We start from the raw sequence: 18,657 nt of genomic DNA, 5'->3' as shown, positions 1-18,657 counted from the left end.
ACCCACGCCCTACTGTTATAGAGACACCTTACCCACGCCCCTACTGTTATAGACACCTTACCCACGCCCCTACTGTTATAGAGACACCTTACCCACGCCCTACTGTTATAGACACCTTACCCACGCCCTACTGTTATAGAGATGCCTTACCCACGCCCTACTGTTATAGACACCTTACCCACGCCCTACTGTTATAGAGACACCTTACCCATGCCCTACTGTTATACCCATGCCCTACCTTGTTATAGACACCTTACCCACGCCCTACTGTTATAGAGATGCCCTATATACACATGTACCCTACCAGCGCCTGCTGCACACCTGGCCTATCAGGGCCAAGAGAACCCACAGCGACGCCCCTGTGAATGTTCAGCAGGGAACACAGACCTGCAGTCTCTTCCTGCCAGGCTGAGAGACCACGGAGAGAATAAAGGAAGTCTGTTGCAGCTGTTCGTAACTGAAGAGAATAAAGGAACTAAGTTAAACCAGAATGTCTTTATTTAAACTTTAAAAAGGAACTTTAATGACATTAACTTGGTGGTGAAATCAGGAGGCTGCTGATATGCTGATGGCTTCAGTCTTCCCACTGTTCTGCTCCACACAGCTCACATGGAGAGACCCGTCCCTGAAACACACACAGGTTACACACGGTCCGAATACACGGTCCACACACACACGGTCCAGTCCACACAGCTCACATGGAGAGACCCGTCCCTGAAACACACACAGGTTACACACGGTCCGGTCCACACACACACGGTCCAGTCCACACAGCTCACATGGAGAGACCCGTCCCCTGAAACACACACACGGCCCGGTCCACACACACGGTCCGGTCCCCACACACACACACGGTCCGGTCCAGTCCACCACCACGGCCCGGTCCACAGCTGAAACAGAGTGCTGCTGGGAGTTACCTCTTCATGGTTACCACGGCATCAATGTCATGGTTGTCCTCTTTGGTCTCCAGGTCTCTCAGAACAATCTGCAGACAAGAGACATGTTGGTTCTCTGGTGGAGGGGGAGGAGGGGGAGGGAGGGAGGGGAGGGGAGGGAGGAGGGGGAGGGGAGTGAGGGAGGGGAGGGAGAGGAGGGGAGGGGAGGTCTCTCAGAACAATCTGCAGATAAGAGACATGTTGGTGTGTGTGTGTGTGTGTGTGTGTACCTTGGCCAGTCTCTCTGCTGCTCTGTGTGTGTGTGTGTGTGTGTGTGTGTGTGTGTGTGTGTGTGTGTGTGTGTGTGTGTGTGTGTGTGTGTGTGTGTGTACCTTGGCCAGTCTCTCTGGCTGCTCTGTGGTTTTCTGGTAAAGCTCCAGACAGAGAGATGCCAAGCGGCCAGGACCAGACAGGATGTGATGTCGCCGAGCAGGAAGGGGCGTGCCCGAGGGGAGGAGCACAGAGAACACCTCAGCCCCTGTTTCATCCACCTCCTGTCAATCACACAGATTAGCCAATCAGAAGCTGCTCTATTAGTCGTGTGTGTGTGTGTGTGTGTGTGTGTACCTTGAGCAGAATGTCTGAGACACAGGCTTCCACGGTAACAGACTCTGGGGAGGAGCCAATCTCCCGGCCGACTAGAAGGCCCGCCTCCATCGCTGCGCCGACCGCAATGACCTCATCAGGTGGGGCGGAGCTTAGCAGCTCCACGTCAGCGAACAGATCTCTGATCATCTGCTGCAGCCGAGGAATCCTGGCAGACCCCCCACAGAGAACCACCTGGAACACACACACACCGTTAACCCCCCACAGAGAACCACCTGGAACACACACACACCGTTAACCCCCACAGAGAACCACCTGGAACACACACACACCGTTAACCCCCACAGAGAACCACCTGGAACACACACACACCGTTAACCCCCACAGAGAACCACCTGGAACACACACACACCGTTAACCACCTGGAACACACACACACCGTTAACCCCCCACAGAGAACCACCTGGAACACACACACACCGTTAACCCCCACAGAGAACCACCTGGAACACACACACACCGTTAACCCCCACAGAGAACCACCTGGAACACACCGTTAACCCCCCACAGAGAACCACCTGGAACACACACACACCGTTAACCACCTGGAACACACACACACCGTTAACCCCCCACAGAGAACCACCTGGAACACACACACACCGTTAACCCCCCACAGAGAACCACCTGGAACACACACACACCGTTAACCCCCCACAGAGAACCACCTGGAACACACACACACCGTTAACCCCCACAGAGAACCACCTGGAACACACACACACCGTTAACCCCCACAGACAACCACCTGGAACACACACACACCGTTAACCCCCACAGAGAACCACCTGGAACACACACACACACACCGTTAACCCCCACAGAGAACCACCTGGAACACACACACACCGTTAACCCCCACAGAGAACCACCTGGAACACACACACACACGTTAACCCCCACAGATAACCACCTGGAACACACACACACACCGTTAACCCCCACAGAGAACCACCTGGAACACACACACACACCGTTAACCCCCACAGAGAACCACCTGGAACACACACACACCGTTAACCCCCACAGAGAACCACCTGGAACACACACACACACCGTTAACCCCCCACAGAGAACCACCTGGAACACACACACACCGTTAACCCCCACAGAGAACCACCTGGAACACACACACACCGTTAACCCCCCACAGAGAACCACCTGGAACACACACACACCGTTAACCCCCACAGAGAACCACCTGGAACACACACACACACACCGTTAACCCCCACAGAGAACCACCTGGAACACACACACACCGTTAACCCCCACAGAGAACCACCTGGAACACACACACACCGTTAACCCCCCACAGAGAACCACCTGGAACACACACACACCGTTAACCCCCACAGAGAACCACCTGGAACACACACACACACCCGTTAACCCCCCACAGAGAACCACCTGGAACACACACACACACACCGTTAACCCCCCACAGAGAACCACCTGGAACACACACACACCGTTAACCCCCACAGAGAACCACCTGGAACACACACACACCGTTAACCCCCACAGAGAACCACCTGGAACACACACACACACCGTTAACCCCCACAGAGAACCACCTGGAACACACACACACACACCGTTAACCCCCACAGAGAACCACCTGGAACACACACACACACCGTTAACCCCCACAGAGAACCACCTGGAACACACACACACCGTTAACCCCCACAGAGAACCACCTGGAACACACACACACCGTTAACCCCCACAGAGAACTACCTGGAACACACACACACCGTTAACCCCCCACAGAGAACCACCTGGAACACACACACACCGTTAACCCCCACAGAACCACCTGGAACACACACACCGTTAAACCCCCACAGAGAACCACCTGGAACACACACACACACCGTTAACCCCCCACAGAGAACCACCTGGAACACACACACACCGTTAACCCCCCACAGAGAACCACCTGGAACACACACACACCGTTAACCCCCACAGAGAACCACCTGGAACACACACACACCGTTAACCCCCACAGAGAACTACCTGGAACACACACACACCGTTAACCCCCACAGAGAACCACCTGGAACACACACACACCGTTAACCCCACAGAACCACCTGGAACACACACACACCGTTAACCCCCACAGAGAACCACCTGGAACACACACACACCGTTAACCCCCCACAGAGAACCACCTGGAACACACACACACCGTTAACCCCCCACAGAGAACCACCTGGAACACACACACACCGTTAACCCCCACAGAGAACCACCTGGAACACACACACACCGTTAACCCCCACAGAGAACCACCTGGAACACACACACACCGTTAACCCCCCACAGAGAACCACCTGGAACACACACACACCGTTAACCCCCCACAGAGAACCACCTGGAACACACACACCGTTAACCCCCCACAGAGAACCACCTGGAACACACACACACCGTTAACCCCCACAGAGAACCACCTGGAACACACACACACCGTTAACCCCCACAGAACCACCTGGAACACACACACACCGTTAAACCCCCCACAGAGAACCACCTGGAACACACACACACACCGTTAACCCCCACAGAGAACCACCTGGAACACACACACACCGTTAACCCCCACAGAGAACCACCTGGAACACACACACACCGTTAACCCCCCCACAGAGAACCACCTGGAACACACACACACCGTTAACCCCCCACAGAGAACTACCTGGAACACACACACACCGTTAACCCCACAGAGAACCACCTGGAACACACACACACCGTTAACCCCCACAGAACCACCTGGAACACACACACACAACCGTTAACCCCCACAGAGAACCACCTGGAACACACACACACCGTTAACCCCCACAGAGAACCACCTGGAACACACACACACCGTTAACCCCCCCCACAGAGAACCACCTGGAACACACACACCCGTTAACCCCCCACAGAGAACCACCTGGAACACACACACACCGTTAACCCCCACAGAGAACCACCTGGAACACACACACACCGTTAACCCCCCACAGAGAACCACCTGGAACACACACACACCGTTAACCCCCACAGAGAACCACCTGGAACACACACACACCGTTAACCCCCACAGAGAACCACCTGGAACACACACACACCGTTAACCCCCCACAGAGAACCACCTGGAACACACACACCCGTTAACCCCCCACAGAGAACCACCTGGAACACACACACACCGTTAACCCCCCACAGAGAACCACCTGGAACACACACACACCGTTAACCCCCCCACAGAGAACCACCTGGAACACACACACACCACCGTTAACCCCCACAGAGAACCACCTGGAACACACACACACACCGTTAACCCCCCCACAGAGAACCACCTGGAACACACACACACCGTTAACCCCCACAGAGAACCACCTGGAACACACACACACCGTTAACCCCCCACAGAGAACCACCTGGAACACACACACACCGTTAACCCCCCACAGAGAACCACCTGGAACACACACACACACACGTTGGATCTATCTGTAATGACGTCTCAGTGTTGGAGCGCGCCCCTGGCTATCTATCTGTAATGACGTCTCAGTGTTGGAGCGCGCCCCTGGCTATCTATCTGTAATGACGTCTCAGTGTTGGAGCGCGCCCCTGGCTATCTATCTGTAATGACGTCTCAGTGTTGGAGCGCCCCTGGCTATCTATCTGTAATGACGTCTCAGTGTTGGAGCGCGCCCCTGGCTATCTATCTGTAATGACGTCTCAGTGTTGGAGCGCGCCCCTGGCTATCTATCTGTAATGACGTCTCAGTGTTGGAGCGCGCCCCTGGCTATCTATCTGTAATGACGTCTCAGTGTTGGAGCGCGCCCCTGGCTATCTATCTGTAATGACGTCTCAGTGTTGGAGCGCGCCCCTGGCTATCTATCTGTAATGACGTCTCAGTGTTGGAGCGCGCCCCTGGCTATCTATCTGTAATGACGTCTCAGTGTTGGAGCGCCCCTGGCTATCTATCTGTAATGACGTCTCAGTGTTGGAGCGCCCCTGGCTATCTATCTGTAATGACGTCTCAGTGTTGGAGCGCGCCCCTGGCTATCTATCTGTAATGACGTCTCAGTGTTGGAGCGCCCCCTGGCTATCTATCTGTAATGACGTCTCAGTGTTGGAGCGCGCCCCTGGCTATCTATCTGTAATGACGTCTCAGTGTTGGAGCGCCCCTGGCTATCTATCTGTAATGACGTCTCAGTGTTGGAGCGCGCCCCTGGCTATCTATCTGTAATGACGTCTCAGTGTTGGAGCGCCCCTGGCTATCTATCTGTAATGACGTCTCAGTGTTGGAGCGCCCCTGGCTATCTATCTGTAATGACGTCTCAGTGTTGGAGCGCCCCTGGCTATCTATCTGTAATGACGTCTCAGTGTTGGAGCGCGCCCCTGGCTATCTATCTGTAATGACGTCTCAGTGTTGGAGCGCGCCCTGGCTATCTATCTGTAATGACGTCTCAGTGTTGGAGCGCCCCTGGCTATCTATCTGTAATGACGTCTCAGTGTTGGAGCGCCCCTGGCTATCTATCTGTAATGACGTCTCAGTGTTGGAGCGCGCCCCTGGCTATCTATCTGTAATGACGTCTCAGTGTTGGAGCGCGCCCCTGGCTATCTATCTGTAATGACGTCTCAGTGTTGGAGCGCCCCTGGCTATCTATCTGTAATGACGTCTCAGTGTTGGAGCGCGCCCCTGGCTATCTATCTGTAATGACGTCTCAGTGTTGGAGCGCGCCCCTGGCTATCTATCTGTAATGACGTCTCAGTGTTGGAGCGCGCCCTGGCTATCTATCTGTAATGACGTCTCAGTGTTGGAGCGCGCCCCTGGCTATCTATCTGTAATGACGTCTCAGTGTTGGAGCGCGCCCCTGGCTATCTATCTGTAATGACGTCTCAGTGTTGGAGCGCGCCCCTGGCTATCTATCTGTAATGACGTCTCAGTGTTGGAGCGCGCCCCTGGCTATCTATCTGTAATGACGTCTCAGTGTTGGAGCGCGCCCCTGGCTATCTATCTGTAATGACGTCTCAGTGTTGGAGCGCGCCCTGGCTATCTATCTGTAATGACGTCTCAGTGTTGGAGCGCCCCTGGCTATCTATCTGTAATGACGTCTCAGTGTTGGAGCGCCCCTGGCTATCTATCTGTAATGACGTCTCAGTGTTGGAGCGCGCCCCTGGCTATCTATCTGTAATGACGTCTCAGTGTTGGAGCGCCCCTGGCTATCTATCTGTAATGACGTCTCAGTGTTGGAGCGCCCCTGGCTATCTATCTGTAATGACGTCTCAGTGTTGGAGCGCCCCTGGCTATCTATCTGTAATGACGTCTCAGTGTTGGAGCGCCCCTGGCTATCTATCTGTAATGACGTCTCAGTGTTGGAGCGCGCCCCTGGCTATCTATCTGTAATGACGTCTCAGTGTTGGAGCGCGCCCCTGGCTATCTATCTGTAATGACGTCTCAGTGTTGGAGCGCGCCCTGGCTATCTATCTGTAATGACGTCTCAGTGTTGGAGCGCCCCTGGCTATCTATCTGTAATGACGTCTCAGTGTTGGAGCGCGCCCTGGCTATCTATCTGTAATGACGTCTCAGTGTTGGAGCGCGCCCCTGGCTATCTATCTGTAATGACGTCTCAGTGTTGGAGCGCGCCCCTGGCTATCTATCTGTAATGACGTCTCAGTGTTGGAGCGCCCCTGGCTATCTATCTGTAATGACGTCTCAGTGTTGGAGCGCCCCTGGCTATCTATCTGTAATGACGTCTCAGTGTTGGAGCGCGCCCTGGCTATCTATCTGTAATGACGTCTCAGTGTTGGAGCGCGCCCCTGGCTATCTATCTGTAATGACGTCTCAGTGTTGGAGCGCGCCCCTGGCTATCTATCTGTAATGACGTCTCAGTGTTGGAGCGCGCCCTGGCTATCTATCTGTAATGACGTCTCAGTGTTGGAGCGCGCCCTGGCTATCTATCTGTAATGACGTCTCAGTGTTGGAGCGCGCCCCTGGCTATCTATCTGTAATGACGTCTCAGTGTTGGAGCGCGGCCCTGGCTATCTATCTGTAATGACGTCTCAGTGTTGGAGCGCGCCCCTGGCTATCTATCTGTAATGACGTCTCAGTGTTGGAGCGCGCCCCTGGCTATCTATCTGTAATGACGTCTCAGTGTTGGAGCGCGCCCCTGGCTATCTATCTGTAATGACGTCTCAGTGTTGGAGCGCGCCCCTGGCTATCTATCTGTAATGACGTCTCAGTGTTGGAGCGCGCCCCTGGCTATCTATCTGTAATGACGTCTCAGTGTTGGAGCGCGCCCTGGCTATCTATCTGTAATGACGTCTCAGTGTTGGAGCGCGCCCCTGGCTATCTATCTGTAATGACGTCTCAGTGTTGGAGCGCGCCCCTGGCTATCTATCTGTAATGACGTCTCAGTGTTGGAGCGCGCCCCTGGCTATCTATCTGTAATGACGTCTCAGTGTTGGAGCGCGCCCCTGGCTATCTATCTGTAATGACGTCTCAGTGTTGGAGCGCGCCCCTGGCTATCTATCTGTAATGACGTCTCAGTGTTGGAGCGCGCCCCCTGGCTATCTATCTGTAATGACGTCTCAGTGTTGGAGCGCCCCTGGCTATCTATCTGTAATGACGTCTCAGTGTTGGAGCGCGCCCCTGGCTATCTATCTGTAATGACGTCTCAGTGTTGGAGCGCCCCTGGCTATCTATCTGTAATGACGTCTCAGTGTTGGAGCGCGCCCCTGGCTATCTATCTGTAATGACGTCTCAGTGTTGGAGCGCGCCCCTGGCTATCTATCTGTAATGACGTCTCAGTGTTGGAGCGCGCCCCTGGCTATCTATCTGTAATGACGTCTCAGTGTTGGAGCGCGCCCCTGGCTATCTATCTGTAATGACGTCTCAGTGTTGGAGCGCGCCCCTGGCTATCTATCTGTAATGACGTCTCAGTGTTGGAGCGCGCCCCTGGCTATCTATCTGTAATGACGTCTCAGTGTTGGAGCGCCCCTGGCTATCTATCTGTAATGACGTCTCAGTGTTGGAGCGCGCCCCTGGCTATCTATCTGTAATGACGTCTCAGTGTTGGAGCGCGCCCCTGGCTATCTATCTGTAATGACGTCTCAGTGTTGGAGCGCGCCCCTGGCTATCTATCTGTAATGACGTCTCAGTGTTGGAGCGCGCCCCTGGCTATCTATCTGTAATGACGTCTCAGTGTTGGAGCGCGCCCCTGGCTATCTATCTGTAATGACGTCTCAGTGTTGGAGCGCCCCCTGGCTATCTATCTGTAATGACGTCTCAGTGTTGGAGCGCGCCTGGCTATCTATCTGTAATGACGTCTCAGTGTTGGAGCGCGCCCCTGGCTATCTATCTGTAATGACGTCTCAGTGTTGGAGCGCGCCCCTGGCTATCTATCTGTAATGACGTCTCAGTGTTGGAGCGCGCCCCTGGCTATCTATCTGTAATGACGTCTCAGTGTTGGAGCGCGCCCCTGGCTATCTATCTGTAATGACGTCTCAGTGTTGGAGCGCGCCCCTGGCTATCTATCTGTAATGACGTCTCAGTGTTGGAGCGCGCCCCTGGCTATCTATCTGTAATGACGTCTCAGTGTTGGAGCGCGCCCTGGCTATCTATCTGTAATGACGTCTCAGTGTTGGAGCGCGCCCCTGGCTATCTATCTGTAATGACGTCTCAGTGTTGGAGCGCGCCCCTGGCTATCTATCTGTAATGACGTCTCAGTGTTGGAGCGCGCCCCTGGCTATCTATCTGTAATGACGTCTCAGTGTTGGAGCGCGCCCCTGGCTATCTATCTGTAATGACGTCTCAGTGTTGGAGCGCGCCCCTGGCTATCTATCTGTAATGACGTCTCAGTGTTGGAGCGCGCCCCTGGCTATCTATCTGTAATGACGTCTCAGTGTTGGAGCGCGCCCCTGGCTATCTATCTGTAATGACGTCTCAGTGTTGGAGCGCCCCTGGCTATCTATCTGTAATGACGTCTCAGTGTTGGAGCGCGCCCCTGGCTATCTATCTGTAATGACGTCTCAGTGTTGGAGCGCGCCCTGGCTATCTATCTGTAATGACGTCTCAGTGTTGGAGCGCGCCCCTGGCTATCTATCTGTAATGACGTCTCAGTGTTGGAGCGCGCCCCTGGCTATCTATCTGTAATGACGTCTCAGTGTTGGAGCGCGCCCCTGGCTATCTATCTGTAATGACGTCTCAGTGTTGGAGCGCGCCCCTGGCTATCTATCTGTAATGACGTCTCAGTGTTGGAGCGCGCCCCTGGCTATCTATCTGTAATGACGTCTCAGTGTTGGAGCGCGCCCTGGCTATCTATCTGTAATGACGTCTCAGTGTTGGAGCGCGCCCCTGGCTATCTATCTGTAATGACGTCTCAGTGTTGGAGCGCCCCTGGCTATCTATCTGTAATGACGTCTCAGTGTTGGAGCGCGCCCCTGGCTATCTATCTGTAATGACGTCTCAGTGTTGGAGCGCCCCCTGGCTATCTATCTGTAATGACGTCTCAGTGTTGGAGCGCGCCCCTGGCTATCTATCTGTAATGACGTCTCAGTGTTGGAGCGCGCCCTGGCTATCTATCTGTAATGACGTCTCAGTGTTGGAGCGCCCCTGGCTATCTATCTGTAATGACGTCTCAGTGTTGGAGCGCCCCTGGCTATCTATCTGTAATGACGTCTCAGTGTTGGAGCGCGCCCTGGCTATCTATCTGTAATGACGTCTCAGTGTTGGAGCGCCCCTGGCTATCTATCTGTAATGACGTCTCAGTGTTGGAGCGCGCCCCTGGCTATCTATCTGTAATGACGTCTCAGTGTTGGAGCGCGCCCCTGGCTATCTATCTGTAATGACGTCTCAGTGTTGGAGCGCGCCCCTGGCTATCTATCTGTAATGACGTCTCAGTGTTGGAGCGCGCCCCTGGCTATCTATCTGTAATGACGTCTCAGTGTTGGAGCGCGCCCCTGGCTATCTATCTGTAATGATGTCTCAGTGTTGGAGCGCGCCCCTGGCTATCTATCTGTAATGACGTCTCAGTGTTGGAGCGCGCCCCTGGCTATCTATCTGTAATGACGTCTCAGTGTTGGAGCGCCCCTGGCTATCTATCTGTAATGACGTCTCAGTGTTGGAGCGCGCCCCTGGCTATCTATCTGTAATGACGTCTCAGTGTTGGAGCGCGCCCCTGGCTATCTATCTGTAATGACGTCTCAGTGTTGGAGCGCCCCCCTGGCTATCTATCTGTAATGACGTCTCAGTGTTGGAGCGCGCCCCTGGCTATCTATCTGTAATGACGTCTCAGTGTTGGAGCGCGCCCTGGCTATCTATCTGTAATGACGTCTCAGTGTTGGACGCGCCCTGGCTATCTATCTGTAATGACGTCTCAGTGTTGGAGCGCGCCCCTGGCTATCTATCTGTAATGACGTCTCAGTGTTGGAGCGCCCCCTGGCTATCTATCTGTAATGACGTCTCAGTGTTGGAGCGCGCCCCTGGCTATCTATCTGTAATGACGTCTCAGTGTTGGAGCGCGCCCCTGGCTATCTATCTGTAATGATGTCTCAGTGTTGGAGCGCGCCCCTGGCTATCTATCTGTAATGATGTCTCAGTGTTGGAGCGTGCCCCTGGCTAGCCATCAATAAAAAAGAAACATGCCATCTCCTTAATAAGGAATTTGAAATAATTTACACTTGATAATTAAGTATATTTAAAACCCAAATACTTTTACTTTAGTATTTTACTTGTCATAGCCAACATTCTCGAATTCTCTGTATGAAAATAAAAGATTCATATTATCGGTTTCTTGCATCACACAACACAGACCAAGTAAAAACATTAAGTCTCATGCAATGTAGGCCTTCACTGAACACATAGGCCACTGGAGGCCTTCACTGAACATATAGGCCACTGGAGGCCTTCACTGAACATATAGGCCACTGGAGGCCTTCACTGAACACATAGGCCACTGGAGGCCTTCACTGAACATATAGGCCACTGGAGGCCTTCACTGAACATATAGGCCACTGGAGGCCTTCACTGAACATATAGGCCACTGGAGGCCTTCACTGAACACATAGGCCACTGGAGGCCAGTGTTTGACAGCATCTCCCACTTTGAGAGTTTAAAGTCTGGTGAATATTCCAGAGAGTTCTTCACTGGGTATTTCAGTAGCAGTTCATCCATTTCCCCAACGACACATTAACAGCTTCATCCACACATTGTGGAGAGCAGCTTCCTCTTAGAAACCTATTGCTCATCTCCGCTGCTTTTTCTAGATAGTTCTCTGTGGAGTGGCATATACGCGGTCTGAAAAACTGGTCTCTAGGAAGTCCTCTTTTTAAATGGCTCAGGATGGAAGTTGTCCTCCTGTAATAGAGGATTTATGTCTGTTTCTTTACTATACAGAGCTGTAAACAGGGTCACATTTGATTTCTCAATCCACATGCCGAGGTCCTTTATTTAACCAGGTAGGCTAGTAGAGAACAAGTCCTTTATTTAACCAGGTAGACTAGTTGAGAACAAGTCCTTTATTTAACCAGGTAGGCTAGTAGAGAACAAGTCCTTTATTTAACCAGGTAGGCTAGTAGAGAACAAGTCCTTTATTTAACCAGGTAGACTAGTTGAGAACAAGTCCTTTATTTAACCAGGTAGGCTAGTAGAGAACAAGTCCTTTATTTAACCAGGTAGGCTAGTTGAGAACAAGTCCTTTATTTAACCAGGTAGGCTAGTAGAGAACAAGTTCTTTATTTAACCAGGTAGGCTAGTAGAGAACAAGTTCTTTATTTAACCAGGTAGGCTAGTAGAGAACAAGTCCTTTATTTAACCTGGTAGGCTAGTAGAGAACAAGTCCTTTATTTAACCAGGTAGGCTGGTTGAGAACAAGTTCTGAATTACAACTGCGACCTGGCCAAGATAAAGCAAAGCAGTTCGACACAGAGTTACACATGGAATAAACAAACATACAGTCAATAACACAATAGAAAAATCTATATACAGTGTGTGCAAATGTAGTAAGGAGGTAAGGCAATAAATAGGCCATAGAGGTGAAAATAATTACAATTTAGCATTAACACTGGAATGGTCGATGTGCAGAAGATGAATGTGCAAGTAGAGATACTGGGGTGCAAAGGAGCAGGATAAATAAATAAATACAGTATGAGGATGAGGTAGATAGATGGGCTATTTACAGATGGGCTATGTACAGGTGCAGTGATCTGTGAGCTGCTCTGACAGCTGGTGCTTAAAGCTAGTGAGGGAGATATGAGTCTCCTGCTTTGCTTTATCTTGGCTAGGTCACAGCTGTAAATGAGAACTTGCGTTGTGCAGACCTCACTACCCTCTGGAGAGCCTTGTGGTTGAGGGTGGAGGGTGATGCAGAACCCGGTATACGAACATAGACAGGGCTCCAACTCCCCGAGCTCCACCCTGTTAGCCAGCCTGCCAGCTCCACCCTGTTAGCCAGCCTGCCAGCTTAGTGGAGTCTGTTACTGGTACAGTCAGAGTGGTCAGCTCAGCTATCCCCATGGACACCGTGTCTGTGCCTTGATCTAGGTTGGGCCAAACTAAACATGGCGGTGTTCGCTTTAGCAATCTCACTGGAATAAAGACCTCCTCCATTCCTGTCATTATTGAAAGAGATTGTGATACCTCACATCTCAAAATAGGGCTACTTGATGTTAGATACCTCACTTCAAAGGCAGTTATCGCCTTTTGAGCTTCTAGTCATGAAATCTATGCAGCTACTCACTCACTTTTTATAGCTACTGTTTACAGGCCTCCTGGGCCATATGCAGTGTTCCTCACTGAGTTCCCTGAATTCCTATCGGATCTTGTAGTCATAGCAGATAATATTCTAATTTTTGGTGACTTTAACATTCACATGGAAAAGTCCACAGACCCACTCCAAAAGGCTTTCGGAGCCATCATCGACTCAGTGGGTTTTGTCCAACATGTCTCTGGACCTACTCACTGCCACAGTCATACTCTGGACCTAGTTTTGTCCCGTGGAATAAAATGTTGTGGATCTTAATGTTTTTCCTCATAATCCTGGACTATCGGACCACCATTTTATTGCTGTCCCCAGTCCACCTGGTCGTGCTGCTGCTCCAGTTTCAACTGTTCTGCCTGCGGCTATGGAACCCTGACCTGTTCACCGGATGTGCTACCTGTCCCAGACCTGCTGTTTTCAACTCTCTAGAGACAGCAGGAGTGGTAGAGATACTCTGAATGATCGGCTATGAAAAGCCAACTGACATTTACTCCTGAGGTGCTGACTTGTTGAACCCTCGACAACCACTGTGATTATTATTATTTGACCATGCTGGTTATTTATGAACATTTGAACATCTTGGCCATGTTCTGTTATAATCGCCACCCGGCACAGCCAGAAGAGGACTGGCCACCCCTCATAGCCTGGTTCCTCTCTAGGTTTCTTCCTAGGTTTTGGCCTTTCTAGGGAGTTTTTCCTAGCCACCCCTCATAGCCTGGTTCCTCTCTAGGTTTCTTCTTAGGTTCTGGCCTTTCTAGGGAGTTTTTCCTAGCCACCGTGCTTCTACACCTGCATTGCTTGCTGTTTGGGGTTTTAGGCTGGGTTTCTGTTCAGCACTTTGAGATATCAGCTGATGTAAGAAGGGCTATATAAATACATTTGATTGATTGATTGATTTCTGGGTTCCTGTAAGGATCCTGGCAACGCTGTTCTGCACAAGCTGCAGCCTGTGGATGCTTTAGGTAGGGTTAGGGTAGGTAGGGTAGGGTTAGGGGTAGGTAGGGGTAGGGGTTAGGGTTAGGTAGGGGTAGGGTAGGGTTAGGGGTAGGTAGGGGTAGGGGTTAGGTAGGGGTAGGGTTAGCTGCAGCCTGTGGATGCTTTAGGTAGGGTTAGGGTAGGTAGGGTAGGGTAGGTAGGGGTAGGGGTAGGGGTTAGGTAGGGGTAGGGTTAGGGGTAGGTAGGGGTAGGGTTAGCTGCAGCCTGAGGATGCTTTAGGTAGGGTTAGGGTAGGTGGGGTAGGTAGGGGTAGGGTAGGTAGGGGTAGGTAGGGGTAGGGGTAGGTAGGGGTAGGGTTAGGGGTAGGTAGGGGTAGGGGTTAGGTAGGGGTAGGGTTAGGGGTAGGTAGGGGTAGTGGTTAGGTAGGGTAGGTAGGGTTAGGGTAGGTAGGGTAGGGGTAGGTTAGGTAGGGGTAGGGTAGGGTTAGGGGTAGGGTTAGGGGTAGGTAGGGGTAGGGTAGGTAGGGTAGGGTTAGCTGCAGCCTGAGGATGCTTTAGGTAGGGTTAGGGTAGGTAGGGGTAGGTAGGGGTAGGGGTAGGGGTTAGGTAGGGGTAGGGTAGGGTTAGGGGTAGGGGTAGGGGTTAGGTAGGGGTAGGGTTAGCTGCAGCCTGAGGATGCTTTAGGTAGGGGTAGGGGTTAGGTAGGGGTAGGGGTAGGGGGTAGGTAGGGTAGGGTTAGGTAGGGTAGGTGGGTAGGTAGGGTGTGGGTTAGGGGTAGGGGTTAGGTAGGGGTTAGGTAGGGTAGGTAGGGGTAGGGTTAGCTGCAGCCTGTGGATGCTTTAGGTAGGGTTAGGGGTAGGGGGTAGGGTAGGTAGGGTTAGGGGTAGGGGTTAGGTAGGGGTAGGGTTAGGTAGGGTAGGTAGGGTTAGGGGTAGGTAGGGTTAGGGTAGGTAGGGGTAGGGTTAGGGGTAGGTAGGGTAGGGTTAGGGGTAGGTAGGGGTAGGGGTAGGTAGGGGTAGGGTTAGGGGTAGGTAGGGTAGGGTTAGGGTAGGTAGGGGTAGGGTTAGCTGCAGCCTGAGGATGCTTTAGGTAGGGTTAGGGTAGGTAGGTAGGTAGGGTAGGGGTGGGGTTAGGTAGGGGTAGGGTTAGGGGTAGGTAGGGGTTAGGTAGGGTAGGTAGGGGTAGGGTTAGGGGTAGGTAGGGTAGGTAGGGGTAGGGTTAGGGGTAGGTAGGGGTAGGTAGGGGTAGGGTTAGGGGTAGGTGGGGTAGGGGTTAGGGGTAGGTAGGGGTATGTAGGGGTAGGGTTAGCTGCAGCCTGAGGATGCTTTAGGTAGGGTTAGGGTAGGTAGGGTAGGGTTAGGGGTAGGTAGGGGTTAGGTAGGGTAGGGTTAGCTGCAGCCTGAGGATGCTTTAGGTAGGGGTAGGGTAGGTAGGGGTAGGGGTAGGGTTAGGGGTAGGTAGGGGTAGGGGTAGGTAGGGGTAGGGTTAGCTGCAGCCTGTGGATGCTTTAGGTAGGGTTAGGGTAGGTAGGGTAGGGTTAGGGGTAGGTAGGGGTGGGGTAGGTAGGGGTAGGGTGGGTAGGGTAGGGTAGGTAGGGGTAGGGTAGGTAGGGGTAGGGTAGGTAGGGGTAGGGTTAGCTGCAGCCTGAGGATGCTTTAGGTAGGGTTAGGGTAGGTAGGGTAGGGTTAGGGGTAGGTAGGGGTAGGGGTTGGGTAGGGTAGGTAGGGGTAGGGTTAGCTGCAGCCTGTGGATGCTTTAGGTAGGGTTAGGGGTATGTAGGGGTAGGGGTTAGGTAGGGTAGGTAGGGGTAGGGGTAGGTAGGGTTAGGTAGGGGTTAGGTAGGGTAGGTAGGGGGTAGGGTTAGGGGTAGGGTAGGTAGGGGTAGGGGTTAGGTAGGGGTAGGGGTTAGGTAGGGGTAGGTAGGGTAGGGTTAGGGGTAGGTAGGGAGGGGTTAGGTAGGGTAGGTAGGGGTAGGGTAGGTAGGGGTAGGGTAGGTAGGGGTAGGGTAGGTAGGGGTAGGGGGTAGGTAGGGTAGGTAGGGGTAGGGTAGGTAGGGGTAGGGTTAGCTGCAGCCTGAGGATGCTTTTTGAGGGGAGACCACCAAGGAGAGCATTGCAGTTGTCATGACGTTGGCCTGTGGGTGAGGTTTATGACCCCCCCCCCGCATAAATACCTTTCTCCCTTCCCCTCTCTTTCTGACCCTACTGAAGGACTGCTGAATAGCCTTTGTTAAACATAGAGTCTGGGAACATCAAACAAATGGGGGGAAAGGAACCATATTTTGGTAATAAAACCAGTTGGAAATATGCTTGGGAACGTAATGAGTATGTATGTCAGTTCGGTTGTCATCTGAGACATTATGACTGATGACAGGACGACATAAACTGTACCTGAGAAAGTCTACACCCTCTAGTTATCAGAGTCACATGGAATTGTTATGCAATTTAAATGTTTGATATTGAAATTGTTTGTTAGGAGATTAAATGTAATTTTAGCTTCCAAATGAGAGAATTGGGTTTTCATAAGGAAAGTGCCCTGCTTGATCAGTGGCCCACCCTGTGAAGAGACAGGTTATAAACGATGAAACACACCCTCCTCCCCTCGCCACTATATAAGACAATGACCAATGTTCTTCAGGAGTTCCACTACGTGAGGTCTGCAGCCTCTGCGTTACAAGGACACACACGTCAAGTACAGAACTGAGCCAACCTCGGCGTGAGCTTTGGTTGCGAATGGTATGAACTTTGAGCTTATTCACTACAGAAGTGATACTTCCTAGCCGTTGAGTTAGCAGCGGCCGCTGAAGACGTGGGCTAGGAAAGGACGGACGACGGATCCAGTCTAACAGACAGACGAAGATACTACCACGTATCCACTTTACCACCAATGACATTCTTCCGAGGGCAGGGAGATCTGTTGGCCATCCCGGCCAGCATCTACGACCAATCTACCGAAGCGCAGCTCAGAGTAAATATTTACTGCGTTTTCCTTTTCTAAATGGGCGGTAATTTAGAATGCATAAGATAATGTATTCACGATAGCAGAGCTGCTGTTTCTTTTATTCCCAAGTCTTCCCGCTCTTTCATTCAAGCCCAACCCCTTCCTTTGTGTAACAAGCAGCCATGTCGCTCGCGTCCACCAGGGACGTTTTCTGTATGACATCATTTGCATTCTGTGTATATGTAATTCTGTGTGATTAGTTAGGCATTTAGTAAATAAATAATTAAACCCAATTTTGTATTGCTGATTCAACTTGTTAGCCAGGGTTCGTGAAGATAGCCAAGAATTTACAACTTTCATTATGAGACTGAAAATAAAATGAGGATTAATATTGACGGCTATCGATGTAAAATATTAAAGTCTTTAAGAGTTTATTCGGAAGATAACGGCTCTATAAAAAACACTCTTCCGTGTGCCCGACTTTCTATTTAATTACATTTACATGATTAGCGAATCAGGTGATCTTAATTACAGAGAAAGGATTTTATAGAATAGCATGTTATATCACTTAATCACGACACAGTAATCTAGTGGGATGGTGACGCGGGAGGTGACCAGCCTCTCAGGTTGAGAGAAAACAGGACTGAGTCGGGTGATGTTTCTCAGGTGAAATAATGCATTTTTTTTGGCAGACATTTTATGTTGGTCGGAGAAAGCCAAACTAGCTAGCTATCAGTTGACACTTCATCCCCCCAAAATAAATCCAGAGCACCGTTGCCATGGCAACTCCCAACCCCATGTTAGGTAGGCTGAGGGTTACCTTGTTGATGTCGCTAGTAGAGAGCCCAGTCGTCTCCAGCAGGCTTCTGATTGGTTGGACACTCTTGTTGAACAGGGAAGAACACAGCAGCTCAAAAACGGGCCCTGAGAAAGAAACACAGCGTGACTTTCCTGTGGCGGTGTACGAAGAGGGGATGGTGAGGGGAACAGCGGTCTAAGGCCCTGCATCGCAGCACTACAGGCGTCACTACAGACCCGGGTTCCATTCAGGGCTGTATCACAACCGGCCGTGATCGGAAGTCCCATTGGGCGGCGCATGATTGGCCCAGAGTCGTTCGGGGGGGAGGCAGTCATTGTAAATAAGAATTTGTTCTTAACCGACTTGCCTATTTAAATAAATAAATAAATACACATTGTGGTGGGTAAGAGAGCAGAGGTTTGTGGGTAGTGTAGTCACCTGGAGATGTTGCAGTCGAAGTCCATGCCGTCGTGTAGAGAGTCAACAAAGCAGTTAGCAGAACCCAGCGAGGAGAGAGAATGTTTGGCCACGTCTGCTCCGTTCATCAGCTTCAACATGGCCCTCGCGTTACCGCTAACATCCTGTTTACACCCTGCAGACAGACAGACACCAAGATGGGATGTAGGGGAATACCGCTCCCATGGCTAACAGGCCGGAGTGGAGGG

General features: G+C 51.9%; 1 protein-coding gene across 1 annotated transcript; it reads right to left on the bottom strand.

The window, feature by feature from the left end:
* Positions 1-480: 480 nt before the first annotated feature.
* On the bottom strand, positions 481-18,578 carry LOC123731723 (heat shock 70 kDa protein 14). The gene is made up of 6 exons (XM_045711124.1): positions 18,431-18,578; positions 18,014-18,117; positions 1,503-1,715; positions 1,268-1,429; positions 918-985; positions 481-625 (listed from the first exon to the last, which is right to left on the bottom strand). The coding sequence occupies exons 3-6, from the start codon at positions 1,668-1,670 to the stop codon at positions 547-549; spliced, it is 477 nt and encodes a 158-aa protein (XP_045567080.1). The 5' UTR covers positions 1,671-1,715; positions 18,014-18,117; positions 18,431-18,578; the 3' UTR covers positions 481-546.
* Positions 18,579-18,657: the final 79 nt, after the last annotated feature.

Source organism: Salmo salar, unplaced genomic scaffold (assembly GCF_905237065.1).
Source record: "Salmo salar unplaced genomic scaffold, Ssal_v3.1, whole genome shotgun sequence".
NCBI classification, from domain to species: Eukaryota; Metazoa; Chordata; class Actinopteri; order Salmoniformes; family Salmonidae; genus Salmo; species Salmo salar.
Note: the sequence above shows the minus strand (reverse complement) of the source record. Positions and strands in the feature narration are given on the sequence as shown.